This window comes from Sebastes umbrosus, chromosome 17 (genome assembly GCF_015220745.1).
Source record: "Sebastes umbrosus isolate fSebUmb1 chromosome 17, fSebUmb1.pri, whole genome shotgun sequence".
NCBI lineage: Eukaryota > Metazoa > Chordata > Actinopteri > Perciformes > Sebastidae > Sebastes > Sebastes umbrosus.
Genome location: NC_051285.1, coordinates 22,944,001 through 22,959,381, shown reverse-complemented (window position 1 = coordinate 22,959,381; position 15,381 = coordinate 22,944,001). Strand labels below are relative to the sequence as shown.

General features: G+C 38.9%; 1 protein-coding gene and 1 long non-coding RNA gene across 2 annotated transcripts in view; both read left to right on the top strand.

Moving 5' to 3' along the window:
• Positions 1-15,381, top strand: part of LOC119475415 — a 307,840-nt gene that overhangs the window by 195,127 nt on the left and 97,332 nt on the right. The window lies entirely within an intron of this gene.
• Positions 763-14,781, top strand: stip1 (stress-induced phosphoprotein 1). Its single transcript, XM_037748074.1, has 14 exons — positions 763-915; positions 5,727-5,936; positions 6,037-6,178; positions 7,412-7,553; positions 7,927-8,092; positions 8,216-8,342; positions 8,931-9,033; positions 10,039-10,159; positions 10,354-10,450; positions 10,550-10,674; positions 10,776-10,812; positions 10,930-11,033; positions 11,874-12,046; positions 12,800-14,781. The coding sequence occupies exons 1-14, from the start codon at positions 799-801 to the stop codon at positions 12,870-12,872; spliced, it is 1,737 nt and encodes a 578-aa protein (XP_037604002.1). The 5' UTR covers positions 763-798; the 3' UTR covers positions 12,873-14,781.

The window sequence follows — 15,381 nt, the reverse complement described above, 5'->3', positions numbered from 1 at the left end:
CATCATATGATGAAAATGGAATATCATATTATGTCATATAATGATGGCATATAAATGTATCTATCAATGGCGACATGTTATGTCATATGATGACATCATATTACCTTATAAGTTCCTATAAAAGCCCATGCAAATGTACTATTTATAGGTTTTACTCATGAATGTAATATATGTTTTGTGTACGCACCACCAACTTTCAAATTACACATGAAAGACTTAATGATTTACCTAAATATTATTTTTTTTTCCACACTTCAGTGTTGAGTTTTAAGATAAGATAAGATAAGATAAGATAAGATAAGATAAGATAAGATAAGATATTCCTTTATTAGTCCCGCAGTGGGGAAATTTATAGTGTACAGCAGCAAAGGGGATAGTGCAAAAAACAAGATGCATCAGCTAACACAGTAAAAAAAAGAGCTAAACAAAGTGTAACAAAATATGAACCATTTAAATAGAAGGATGTATAAAAATAGGAGCAGTATATACAGTATTGACAATAAACAGACTATTGACGAAATTGCACAAGTGGAAAATGATATTGCACAGTGACAATGAATGAATGAATGAATGAAATTCCACCTGAAAATATCAGGTTATTGTCAGTTTTTTTGCCCTCTCATTTCCAACCATGGTCCTCAACTAACTCATCTGTCCCCAAAGTAATCAGTCAGCCAATTCCCCAGCTCTGTACTGCTTGGAGAGCATGTAACACATATTGTGTAACACATGCTTGTTCTTTTCCATCATCTTCTCGAAGTTTCAGGGAGTGGGGCTATATATTCTCCCTCAGAAATAATGAACGTTGATTGCGGGTTTTCTACATCCCAAACTGGCAACCTGCATGTTGTTCAGTGGGAGGCGCTAGTCCGCAGTAGTTTCTGGAAGGAACCTCATGCTTGCACCATGGAGAAAGTGAGTGTCATGCAACTACATTCATTATTACTCGCCTATCTACATATTTTAGAAATATCGACGGGTTTCTTTACTTGTAAGAGTCTTAACAATACTAATGTGGGCGTTAGTGAAGTTAGCAGCCTCTTTACACTGGGACTAACACTGTTTGCTAATATCACACAGCTACCTAGCTTGTTAGCTTAGCGTCAATCCGGTAGTAATGTGTTGGAGCTGTTTGGCTCATATTGTCTGATTGGGCTTGAGCTTGTTACCCTACACAAGACTGCAATGTAGTTAAACTGGATTCCCAAATGTGTAAATGTATCTGGGTTAACTGTTTGTGTTCATCTGTTTGTGGCTAATCTATGAACGCACACGACAAGGTTAGCTAACGTTAACCGTTAAGCTAACTAACGCGTATGACTTAATGTTGCTTTATAATTGAAAATACCACAGTGAGGTTTTGCCTAGCACTGTAACGTAAGCCCTTGTTAGTCCGTGCCTCGATATATAACAAAGCAGTTCGCAAATCACCGGCTTGATCCCCTAGTTAACTCCCAAGTTAGCAAATCACTGTGTCACAGCTCAACGTTAGCTCACACAGAGTGGACGCAATCATTAATGAGGTGACAAATGAAAGGCGTAATTAAGAGCCAGTGTTAACATGTTGTGCCAGAGGGCTGACAGCTAAATTGCGGCAGTCCGTCAGTAGCACATGCTGCATGCTGCAGGGAGTATTTTTGGATCAGCTTCATCGTTGTCCTCCTCAACACCCGGAGGATCATTCGAGATGCACACGGCGCCGCTGTCATGGCTACAACCGCATTTTGTCGTCAACCGCCGCGTTCTCTCCACAATTCAAGTATTTTGTTGGTGATGCGTTAATTATGAGACAGTAATTTTACCTCTATATAATATTATAATAATAATAATCTTTATTTGTGTAGCACCTTTCTAGACATAGTTTCAAAGTGCTTGCACATATACAATGAAATACAGACAAAATAAAAACAACAATAAAAGAACAAAACATAAAGACCAAATAATGAGAAAACTAAAACCTGTAACCAGCTGGTATCAAAACAATTAGTTACTACACATAAGCCAAAAGAGGACAATATAAGGTGTGGGGAAAAGGTGCACCAAGCTGTTGCCTTACGGAGTTAAAAAAAACCTTTTTTTATAAAAATGGGTTTTTAAAAAGAGATTTAAAATGGGTAGTAGAGCTAGTTAACCTGAGGTCCTGAGGTAGGCTGTTCCACAGTCTAGGGGCATTGATGGCAAAGGCCCTATCACCCTTAGTCACCAGCCTAGACCTGGGTACAACCGGTAAGACCTTAGTCACCAGCCTAGACCTGGGTACAACCAGTAAGACCTTAGTCACCAGCCTAGACCTGCGTACAACCGGTAAGACCTTAGTCACCAGCCTAGACCTGGGTACAACCGGTAAGACCTTAGTCACCAGCCTAGACCTGGGTACAACCGGTAAGACCTTAGTCACCAGCCTAGACCTGGGTACAACCGGTAAGACCTTAGTCACCAGCCTAGACCTGGGTACAACCGGTAAGACCTTAGTCACCAGCCTAGACCTGGGTACAACCTGGGTAGAGCCAAGTCAGAGGACCTCAGGTTACAAGGCGGCACATAGGGTGTAAGGAGCTCAGTGATGTATCTTGGTGCCAAACCACGCAGAGCTTTAAAAGTTAATAATAAAATCTTAAAATCAATTCTAAATTTGACAGGCAACCATTGAAGTGCAGCTAAAACCGGAGTGATGTGCTCAAATCTCCTCGTAGCTGTGATCAGTCTAGCAGCTGCGTTTTGGACTAGTTGCAGGCGATGTATTGAAGTTTGGTTGAGACCAGAATAAAGGGTGTTAAATGTTTCTGAGATGCATCAGCAGGATTGCACCACCCGTTTTATTTGTGACTCAAAGTGTTGTGTCAAACAAAACACCCAGGTTTCTTGCAACTGGTTTCATATTTACAGAGAGGGATTTGAGGGATATATACTATTATACCTGAGTTCGCAAGTCATCATAGATTATCTGGTAAGGACACTAAACATTACAGGAAATAAGGTGCACAACAAGCACCTTACAGGTAAAAAAAAAAGGCAGTAAACGACTTTGCACACCCACAGTTTATTTATTTATTTAATAGTTTATTTGACAGGGACAATACATAGGCATTGTTACACTTAATCAAAGTGCAACCGATGCAAGGTATATAGGACTTCTAGCCATATCTCATTTGCAGACCTTGTCCCTGGTTAGGCTTTTAAGAAGAAGAAAATAAATAATAAAAAAAAAAAATACAGAATAGCACATCTTACATAAAATCACATAATACAACATTGTACATTACATTCAATTTACATATGTACTGTATGTTCCCAATCATTAATCAGTGATCACAGGTTTGGTTTAGTGCCTCCATCACTGGACACTTAAGTGACCAGCGGAAGTGTCAGCAAATCTATAGTGTATTATCCTTCCAGTCTCCATTTTAATTTTTCATTGGTTTGTGATTTATGGATTATGTTTTCATTCCTAATGGCCAAAATTAAGTGTAGTCTGATTTCCTGATGCACCAATGACTAGGGATGTCACGGTACCAGAAATCTAGTAGTCGATACCAATATCAGTGAATTTACACGATTCTCGATACCAATTCGATACCACGATAAAAAAAAAACAATAAATCCCACGTAATTCAACATGCACTCCTTTATTAAAACATTTGAACATTACAAAAAACAGAGGCATGTAGCCTTTAAGTAATAAATAAAAAGAAATGTCTATTAACATTGCAAAACAGAACAGTGGCATGTAGCCTTCAAGTATTTAAAACAAATAATATTGTCTGGATGTCTGTCTTTGAGGGGCTTTGCTAAATTGGAAGTATTTCCTCCTTTGGAAAGAAAAGTACGACGGCACCGTTACTGCACCGCATACTGGTTTTTGCTAATCTATTATTACTCCTTGTAAATCCGCCTCGAACGCAAAGTACTTCCATACCCGACTCTTGCTATTTGTTTTCTCAACGAGTTAAGGCGAAGGTAGCGCTGCAGCAGCTGCCATCTTCCACGTCTCGTGTTGTTGTTTTTTTCTGTGCTGTTACGGCGTTCTTCTTCTTCTTCCTTCATTTCACGGCAGATGAGAACATTTGTAAGCGTATACTGCCCCCAATAGATCCGGAAGAATTGCATCTCCAGTACCTCTGCTCCGGTACCAAATGACCATTACAGGCATTGTTCGGAACCGAAGAAAACGAGTACCGTCACATTTGTTAGAATTTCATACTTCAGTACCAACTAGGTTCTCGTGACATCCCTACATCATAACTTATCTGGTAAGGCCACTAGACATTACAGGAAATAAGGTGTACAACAAGCACCTTACAGGTCAAAAAAAGGCAGTAAAAGACTTTGCACACCCACAGTGCCTCCATCACAGACACTTAAGTGACCAGCTGAAGTGTCAGTAAATCTATAGTGTATTATCCTTCCAGTCTCAATTTTAATTTTTCATTGGTTTGTGATTATGGATTATGATTTCATTCCTAATGGCTAAAAGAAGTGTACTGGGATTTCCTGATGCACCAATGACAGTATCCAAAAGAAAGCATCATCATCAGTAACTAGACCTCACTGAGATAATCACTCTTGGTTATCCCTTGCTTGAGTTACCTACTTATTCTCATAATATCTTTGATTACAGCCCTGGTTTTCGAAAGTACGCAGCTGTTTACATGGATTTAGGGATGCACCGATGTAGCCTTACACATAAAAGAGCAGTGATTTCCACACAGTGAGGCATACAGCTTATTAACTAAACACTGGTATCAGATCGGTGCTCTGTATAGGCCGATACCTAAAGCCCAGGTATCACTATCGGTCTTATTTGGATCATACTAATTGTAACTAATTTCACTGATTTATAATTTGTCAGGGATGCGGCTGGTTGGAATATTAGGTAAAGAATTGTGAAATATACAGAAATTGTACTAGAAACGTTTTTACTTTTTACAAATCGTAGTCAAACAATTGCTTAGTATTAACTGAAAATACAGCCTGATGATGTAATGTTGCCATGTTTTACCTTTTATGTTTTCAAGTGTTATAAGGTGTTCTGATCGGATTAGATCTGGTGACAGTGGAGGGAAAGCCATGCCAGTCAACACTCCTTGTTCTTCGCCTGAGATCATTGTAAATGCACATTTAGTGTTGGCACATAGTGGTCAAATGAAGCCAGAAAGGATGGAGAGCCTCTTATTAGAACAGAGGGGTGCTTCTTTTTGCTCAGTGTGTAATTTATTCCATCACATACTGTGGAGATGCAGTGTGATAAATTGTCCAACTGCAACAAGCAACCAACAAGTGACGAGGTGTTGGAAAACAATCTGTATACTAGCAAACCAGTACTTTTTCATTCTCTCCCGCTATTTGTTTTCTGCAACAGACATTTTAAAAAGTGGGGTTATCTTTGGTGGATTCAAACCTTCTAAGCTAACCACTGGGTCATCTTATTTTCAGGCTGAAAGAGTATATTGTACTTGGAGGACAGAGAATTTACATTAACAAAATAAAGCTATATTATCTCTCTGCATCACTGCCGCACCTGTCTGACATGAACAGCTGAATTGTTGTCGATGTTTTTTTTTCCAGTTCTGTCAGTGGCAGCTGCCAGAAGATGTCTTCTCATTCGTCAGATCTATATAGGAGATTATGTGCATGTGCTTTTGTGTAGGACAGACAGAGCAGGAGAGCTGTAGTATTGTGCATTTGTCACTTAATGTTTAATTTGATTGTATCTTCCTGGCTCATAGGTTTCAGCATTGAAAGACCAAGGCAACAAGGCGCTGAGTGCAGGAAATATTGATGAGGCTGTACGTTGCTACACCGAAGCTGTGGCCCTCGACCCTTCAAACCATGTCCTGTTCAGTAACCGCTCAGCTGCCTACGCCAAGAAAGGCAACTACGAGAATGCTCTCCAGGATGCCTGTCAGACCATCAAGATCAAGCCTGACTGGGGCAAGGTGAGATGTCATGTGTACTGCCATTATTTTTCTGTTGAAAAGATATTTAGGAATTAAAATTGAGAAGGCAGTCTACAATCTTTCAATTTTGATCAACCAGGGCTATTCCCGCAAAGCTGCAGCACTGGAATTTCTTGGCCGATTGGAGGACGCTAAAGGAACTTACCACGAGGGACTCCGGCAAGAGCCAAATAATCAGCAGCTAAAGGAGGGTTTACAGAACATTGAAGCCCGGCTTGCAGGTAGAAACTGTTGAATTTGTGATGTCTTTTATTCTACAGAAAAAGTGGCATTATGATGTGAAAATTGTGAGTCAATTTTCCCTCCTACGTGGGTAGAGCACTTAGAGATGGGTGCTGACAGGACCACTGAAGTAAAATCACATTGTGAGTGCTAAAGTTTACAAAAAAGAGAGTAGGCAGTCCACTTGGGTTTTGAGTGTTGTGATTCATTCATACAGCGGACAAGCGGTTGGGGTTACAGGGGAGAGATTGTCATAAGACAACAATAAAAGCGGAACATCATGGCTAAAGCTGCATACTAACTATGTCATGGACAGGAACCATTATCGTATTGCGGTAACGTGCGGTCAAGCCAGCCGTCACTCTCATCTCCATGGTCGAATCGGCTGACGCTACAACCGTAGAGCACCCACATAATGACATTTATGTTAAATGCATTCAAACGGCCCCCGATGGAGCTGACCATGGATGTATAAAGAGAACGGAGCTGATGGCAGAGCTAGCAACAGACTTGGCAAAGTTAGCGGAAGTATACACGTGTGACTACGTACGGTTTTCAAAATAAGGTGTTAACAAAGGGAACTGTATATACAAAATACATATATGGAAATAAGATTGATTGGATTTTATTAACCAGAAGTATTAAACATGACATGTCCCTTATAAATTAAAAAGAAAACACCACTAATTTGTGAGGGAAATGTCTTTTATTCTTTGATTTTTGGGTTGTGGAAAACATTTAATAAATAATGCTTGACAAAGACTGATATATTTGACTTCAGGACATCTCTGACTACATGCATGCTGCAAAGAAAACATTTTTACTGTATCAATTTAGATATTTTCAAAATTAAAAGTCCCTAGAAGTGTATGATTCAGCTTTTTCCCATGGTCTAGTGTTTAAAAAGGTAACAAAAATAGCAATAAATCGTATTATCGAATTGCAAAACTTGTTGAGTCGCCATACTTAATAATGGCCATACATATCAAATCGGCACCAAAGTATCGTGATAGTATCGAATCTGGAGATAGGTGTATCGTCCCAGCCCTAGTGTAAATGGGTGAATGTTGACGTGTACTGTAAAGCATTTTGAGTGGTCGGAAGACTAGAATATAATATATAAATGCAAGTCCATTTACCAGTGCAAGATGGGTTGGCATCCTGAGTGTTTCTATGTGACCATATAAATTACACAAATAACCGTGATTTTCTTTTTGCTTCACCGTCACCAGAGAAATCAATGATGAACCCCTTCGCCATGCCCAACTTGTATCAGAAGCTGGAGAATGATTCTCGGACCCGTGAGCTACTGTCAGATTCCAGCTACAGAGAACTGCTGGAGCAGCTCAGGAACAAACCATCGGAGCTTGGCACGTATGTGCATTTTCAAAAATGTGTCAGCTTTAACAACATTCCCTCTTTTATGGCTAACCAATTATGTGTTGAAGCAGGACTGAGAAACAAAAAGAGAATTATTTTGGGTAGAATTGCACAAAATGACTGGAGAAGTATTGAGAAATGTTGTTGCTCAGTGACAATATTACATAGTATTTGTAGTCCCACTGTCATTCCATATATTCCATAAGATCATCTTCTGTTTTGTGGCTCAGTATTCATTAGTATGTATAATACTAAAGAGGCAAGAATCTAAAATGAATAAATATATCAGAATCTCAAGTTAATTTGGAATATACTGTGAAAATACTGTGGTATTAGAAATGCATTTGTTTGCCTGACTGTTTTGCAGGAAGCTGCAGGATCCCAGAGTGATGACCACTCTCTCTGTGCTGCTCGGACTGAATCTCTCTGAGATGGAAGAAGATGACGAGCCCACTCCCCCTCCTCCCACCAAACCCAAAGACACTCAGCCACCTCCTCCCAAAGAGGAAGACCTTCCCGAAAACAAGAGAAAGGTGAAAATGATTTATTATTAAAAGTACGATGAACTGATTCATCGTAATTTAAGCCATTTTGCCACTTCTGATGATTCCTTATTCTGATTTTTTTTAATCCTCTAATTTCCTTTTTTTTAACAGGCTATGAAAGAGAAGGAACTTGGGAATACTGCATATAAGAATAAGGACTTTGGTGCAGCGCTGAAACATTATGAAGAAGCAATCAAACATGACCCCACCAACATGACCTACATATCTAATCAAGCAGGTACATATTCTCACAAATGCCAGCCTCACACATTTGAGCTGATTGACCCATAAAGTGCATAAAACAAACTAGATTTCCTCATATATAGAATTAAGCTGCTTTGTCTACTGAAAAAAATCGGATGGAAAAATCTCCTCCCCAATCAGACTCTGTGATTTGTTGGAGTTGCTGCCACTCGGCTGAGTACCACAACAAAATACTCAGTTTGGAGGAAAAAATGTGATTGCCAACAACACATTTTTAAATTCAAATTGTCACATTATTGACGTGGGCGTATAGGCTGCTTATGAATCTCTCAGAAATGATTTACATTTTTTCTTTTCAAAGATTATTACTTTGGCATTTTCCCCTTTTATTTGACAGATAACAGTGTAGAGGCAAAATGGAAATGGTGGGGAGGGAGGTATGACATGTAACAAAGGTCCCCTGGCTGGTTGCAGTTCATGTGGCATGCGCTGTGGACATTCGGCCACCAAGGCGCTCCAATCGCTCAGAAATATAGAAATGGACCGAAATATTGACCCGACAGATTATAACCTGTACTTTCAATCACTGTTAAATGTGTGCTCCTTTTTGTTCTCCCATAAGCTGTGTACTTTGAGAAGGGAGATTTTGAGAAGTGCCGAGAGCTGTGTGAGAAGGCCATCGATGTTGGCAGAGAGAACCGGGAAGACTACAGACAAATTGCAAAGTGAGTTCTGTGAGAAGTATTTGTCTTTTTTTTCATTTTACATTTTTTTCTTTACTGGATTGAATCAAGTTCAAGTTACCCTTAAAAAAGGAAAATCTCACAGTAAAAGTGAGTAAGTAAAATAATGCAAGTTAAATTATGTGGCTTAAGTATAAACATGAATAACTATATAATAAGTAATTTAAATACAAATTTGTGGATGGCAGTATTTCAAATGGATAAGCTTAATGTAAACAGGAATGTAGTATAAATAAATAGATGGCTAGATAGATAGATAGATACACACAGGTGTAAACAGTTTGGAAAATGGTAAATAATAAGTAGAGTATATTGGGTATATAGAGCTAAGGTGACAGTATAGTGGGAAGGTGTCAGGTGATGATCTCATGAGCTCAAGAATTCAGCAGTGTTATGGCCTGCGAGATGAATCTAGCCACTCTCTGCCCCTCAACCTAGAGGGCAGGACTGTTTTTTTTTTTGTTGGTGGGTCTTGTAGGACTCATATAGTTACTAATTTATTTACTTTCTAATCTGGAACATTTGTCCAGAGAAATTGTGTTATACAAGAACCATTAGGTGGCAGTGTTGCTCTATTGCTTCCCACTACAAACTGGCCAAAGAAGATGTAGTGATGTTGAAGTAGGACACAAATTATCTGTCTATTCGACTTGAGGATTTTGTTCAGCAGCACAGAGGTGGTTGTGTGACTGTGGTTCTTGTTATTTGTTTCATAAGAATTATTGTTATACATCAGGCCGGCAATATGTCATCCAGAGTAGGCTCACATTAACACGCCCCCTTTTAGAGGAAAACAATCCTGTGTCCCTCATAGACAGCAACGGAGTAAGGAGAAGAAGTTGAAACATGTCTCTAAAGTTGGTGATAGTGATAACGCTGTGCCGAAGAGTTGCTGTGTACAAATAAAAGAGAGAATAAGAATGTCAGATCACTGCATTCTGATCTAATATATTTGTCTTTATCTGTCTCCTCCTTCTCTTTCTATAGGGCCTTGGCTAGGATTGGAAACTCATACTTCAAGCAGGATAAATACAAAGAAGCAGTTCAGTATTTCAACAAGAGTTTGACGGAGCATCGTACACCCGACGTTTTGAAGAAGTGTCTACAGGTGCAGTGCAAGTTGATTCCCCACTGAATGGAGCTTTATGGTTCTAAGTCACATCATTAGAAAGTATTTATTTATCCAGACTTTTTGCCTCTTAAGGGAATTTTAAAAAGTTCTGCTAGACTTGCATGTGGACAGGGAATAAGAACGGAAGTGGGCACTTGACTTATACCTTGAGACTGTAATTGGTTCTGCAGGCAGAGAAGATCTTGAAGGAGGAGGAGAAACAAGCCTACATCAACCCTGACTTAGCACTGGAAGAGAAGAGCAAGGGCAACGACGCCTTCCAGAAAGGTATGTGTAATGGTTGTAGTGCTCTTTGGTTGATCACTGTCATTTGATTCTTCTTTTAAGAACTTCTATTAAGATAAACTCCTCTTTTCCTTCCCACAGGAGACTACCCCTTAGCCATGAGGCATTACTCCGAAGCCATCAAGAGAAACCCCGGTGATGCCAAACTCTTCAGTAACAGAGCTGCCTGTTACACAAAGCTGTTGGAGTTTCAACTTGCCCTGAAGGTACAGCATCCTCAATAAACATCTCCCTGAGTCAGTTAATGAGATTCTAATCTGATTAAAAAAAATGATATTATGATAATCATTCGTTGTTTTTTTGTCAGGATTGTGAAGCGTGCATCAAACTTGAGCCCGCCTTCAGTAAGTAGGAAACTTTGTATTTATTACCATTTAATTCACATTTAGCTTGTAGGACTTTAATAAAGTAGTGTTTTATACTCTGAACTGTCCTTCTGATATTACACTTAATTTCCACAGTAAAAGGCTACACGCGTAAAGGATCTGCCTTGGAGGCCATGAAAGACTTTACAAAAGCTATGGATGCGTACCAGAAGGCTCTGGAGCTTGAGCCTTCCTCAAAGGTATTTTACAGGTTACTCCACAGTTCAGAAAAGTCTGGAACACTTAAGATATGTGACAAAAGATTTTGGAAAAGTATGGAAATATACTAGTATATTTACATGATATAACATTTTTCAGTAAGGCTCAATTGTTCCAGGTTTAGCACTTAAAAGGACTCTCTGCAAGAATCAGAAATTGCTTTTTAACAGTGACACAGTGACAGTTAAGTCAGTGTCCTGTTGCTCACGTTTGTGCTCGCACAACTGACACACACTACTGACACACACGATTGAACGTGATTGACAGGCATCATGTCGATTAACGTTAGTAACATTAGCTAGCTAAAACCACCACATCACTGTATATTTCACATGCTAGGCAGTAATGTTAGCTTACCAAACGAAGGTCCCTCCATGAATGGAAGGCCCGGCTGATGTTGATCCTAGTGTTAACTTTTCCTGCTTTTCCTGACCGTGGTCGGGAGGCTGCAAGACGGGCTTTGCTAGATATAACTTTGTTTTTTTCCGATCTAAATAATAGGTCATTACCTGAATTAAAAAATGTTTTGAGTAATGTAAAAAGTACTGTGACTTAATTGCTCTTTCTTGAAGTAATAGTTTCAATCTATCACTTTTCTGAAAATGGGTAACATGGTATTTATGTGTAAGTATCGGTAGTATTGGTAAGGGTTAGGTGACAAAATCTGAGCAAATTCTGAGCACCAAGATCTATAAAACAAATCAAGAAGTTTGAAAAAGTATGACATTTTGAAATACTCTTGTGATGATGGAAGTATTAAGACTTATTCATAATTGCTGGGTAATGATCAATTTTTCATCATGTGCCCTCTCCTCATTCAGGAAGCCACAGAAGGCCTGCAGCGCTGTATGGTCAGTCAGACCATGAGGAATGACAGTCCCGAGGATGTGAAGAAAAGGGCCATGGGTGATCCCGAGGTGCAGCAGATTATGAGTGACCCTGCCATGCGCATGATCCTTGAGCAAATGCAGAAGGACCCTCAGGCGCTTAGCGAGTAAGTTTACCAACTTTTTTTGTTTCACTCTCTGTCTCTCAGCAGGCATTGCAAACTTGGCACCTTTCGTCGAAATTCGCCGATTTGAATGCAAAATAGGTCATCCTCGGGATTCGTGAAGAGCCGATCCTGGTTTCAGTTTTATAGCCTATTGAGAGAGATCCTTTTTGGGAAAGTGTTTTTTCAGTGTTTGCACTGTGCAATACAGAAGTGTTTGAAATGTTCTTTATTTTTATAATGAAAATAGTTTACCAAAGTTACCAGTTGGCAAAATGCTGCTTCAGTCCCTGGCAAGAGGATTGTATCTGTCTTTTGACACTTGCACTACTGGCGTATTAGTAAAGATTGTCAGTGTGCAGTCAAAATAAGAGACAGTGTACCAATGAAAGTGACAAGAATTTTAACTTTTTTCTTTTGACTGATGCAGATTTTGGTTGCCTTTTTAAAGTCGATAAAGATAATAAGTAGATATCTGTGCTATTTGTATTCTAAAATATAGTTGGATAGTTCAAATAAGTACATAATAAGACTCCATCACTAATAGTATACTTTTTGAAGGTAAAATGTTTTATTCTATACTTTTCAAGCATAAATTGGTGCCTTTGCTAAAGATAAAAAAAATCATGGCCATAATGCACCAAATTGCACAAAAAAGGAGGTTCCCATATTTGCCACCTTTTTTTACCCCTAATGAGTTTGAATGCCTGCTCTCAGCATCAAGAAATTAATGCTTTTTCTCTGTTTGATCCGCAGCCACTTAAAGAATCCAGTCATTGCTCAGAAGATTCAGAAACTGATTGATGTCGGACTGATAGCCATTCGTTGATGAAAACCAAGAGACTTCAAGACAACAATGGAAATTCCTCCAAAATATTACATCCAACTTTCTTGCCTTCAAATTCAAAATTATACTGTCGTTAGTCTCCCTGAGACTTTGTGTGTATGTTATGTTTTTTTTTTTTTAATCAGTTTTGCAATTTTTTCATTGTATTTAAGAAAGCATCTTGTATGTCATCTGGAAAACTTTAGTATTCCAGAAAGCACCATATGAAAAACAACTGGATTTGTGTGTACAGATGCTCAATTACATCTTAAAATAAGCAGCACAATTCCGTGCACCAGCACGCACAGTGTTTAAAGGGGAAATCCACCCTAAAGCAGTTCACATATTCCTATTGGTTCAAGGAAATATAAAAAACACTCAAAATAAAGATGGTAATGTAGATCACAAATTGAAGTTGTCAACATTGGTCACTGTTCTTAACTCTCTTGTCGTCCTCTTTTAGGCTTGACTAAACATGGCGCTTTAACGCTGAGGTGTCCAGTTTGTTAGCCTCTCTGTTGGTCATCTCCCACACCTCAGGTGGAAAGCTGAGTCTACTGGCCACTCACATGCAGGTCCTGAATCTTCTAAGCATGTTAGGTATTATTTTTGTACTTAAAATGCAAAATATTTGAAATTAGTTTGTGAGCCTTGCTATTTTTTTGGCTTATCAGATGGTATTATTTGTGTACAGCTAATTTCAGGAAAGCGTTGAGCGTTTCCTTGATTGTGGTGGCTAGAAGATGGAGCTAGACAAATTGTAACTGGGATTGGAAGAACACTATTCAATGCCATCAAGTGTCTAGGGATATAAGTGATTTAAGATTGATTGTTAACGTTTTATTAAACAAGTTCATACAGCAATTAAGGTAGCCATGTTATTGTTTTTTAATAGTCAAAAATTAAAAACTTGGAGGCAAAGCTCTTGTGCCAGTTGAAGTATCAGCAAGACACAAGAATACTGTGGAAAATTCACTTCTCTGTGAGAACGAGCATGGTGAGTTGACATTGTCATGATTTGGCGATCAAGTTTAAACTTGGCCACAAGAGGTTTGTCGATAATTCAAGTCAATAGTAGATGCTTTTGACTGGCCTTAAATATTAGTTTTCCCAAACCTGAAAGTAGAGGGCTGCTGTTCAAAATGGGACAACTTGCCTGGCTTGAATATTACAAGACAATGGGAATACTGTGAAAGTTAAAGGGTGGATTTACCTTTCTAAACTAGCAACTATTGGTTGATTAATGGGGGTCATAATTTTCTCACTTCATGATGCATCTTTAATGTTTGTCGGCTTGTCTTGTTAGAGTACTGAAGCCCCACTGCTACCTGTCTCTACTTCCTAATATGCCCAGCGAGGCAGTTCCTCCCACAGCGGCAGACTGCTCGGCGTATGATGAAGTGTTAATACTGCTATGACACGTGACTTCAGATACCTCAAAGTCAACACATCGTCATAGTATCTCTGTGCTATGGTTTCCAAGAGGGAATCAAATATGTTAGAAATTAACTGTGACACTTTTTCTTTTCACATTAACACAGCAGAAATCTAGATTTCCCTGTAATTTATGGCAAAGAACACCGCAGAAATGGAAGGCGAGGGCATTTTTACGTCAAAGTCCCATTGTAATCACAAACTCCACGACAAACGTGGAACTCACATGATGTAATAGAAACTCCCAAGAAGTGTCATGTACCAATGGAAATCAGTTGTACAGTGAAATATACAGTATCTGAATGTATTTTAAAGGTCAGTGGTGGCTTTTTGTTTCCTATAAGACCAACAATGTTGACTTGACAGTGACTCAATGCAGTAGTAAACCGGCATTTTATAGTAAGGGCTTAGTCAGTGTGATTTTAAAACCTTACAGTAACACCAATAAAAAAATACATTGAGAGATTCTTCATACAAACAATTGTGTAAATTGTTATGCTTGTCATCGTTTAGTGTAAAATAGTCTCTTTAACATCCAGTTCTCTTGCTAGATATTTGTAGTATTGGCAAATATCCCTTTCCAGGGTGTAGGCATGTCAAAGTTGAATGAATGCTTTGTTTCACAAAGGTTTATAACAAAACTGAGCTGTTTTGCAGCTGTCAATCACTTGTGAACTCCGATCAAACGGTCAAACTAGGCAGCGCCGATCAAATATGAAATAATATTCTGTTACTCTAATGCCTATTTCTTGTGTAAAATGTTTTCAGAAACATCTTGTAGTCCTGTTTAGCTATAAAATGAGAAAATCTGCTCTGTCTGGCGGGCGGTGTTTGGTATTTCTCTACTGATCTCAACATGGCAGCCGTGTCACAAACGTTCTCATTTTACAGCTAAACAGTACACTAGATGTTTCTGAAAACATTTTATGCGAGAAGTAGACATTAAAGACACTGCTTAAAGGTATAAAATTAGTAACCCATGCAAAATACAGAAAAAACAATGGGTGTAGTGTTCAGCTTAGGTCTCGAGGAACTGGCATTCTTACCGCAAATTAAACATACATCTATCTCACAATAG

Coding starts and splice junctions, on each gene's coding strand:
- stip1 (XM_037748074.1), top strand. CDS start 799: ATGAACGTTGATTGCGGGTTTTCTACATCCCAAACTGGCAACCTGCAT. Junction 916..5,726: donor ATGCTTGCACCATGGAGAAA/GTGAGTGTCATG, acceptor CCTGGCTCATAG/GTTTCAGCATTGAAAGACCA. Junction 10,160..10,353: donor TTTTGAAGAAGTGTCTACAG/GTGCAGTGCAAG, acceptor TTGGTTCTGCAG/GCAGAGAAGATCTTGAAGGA.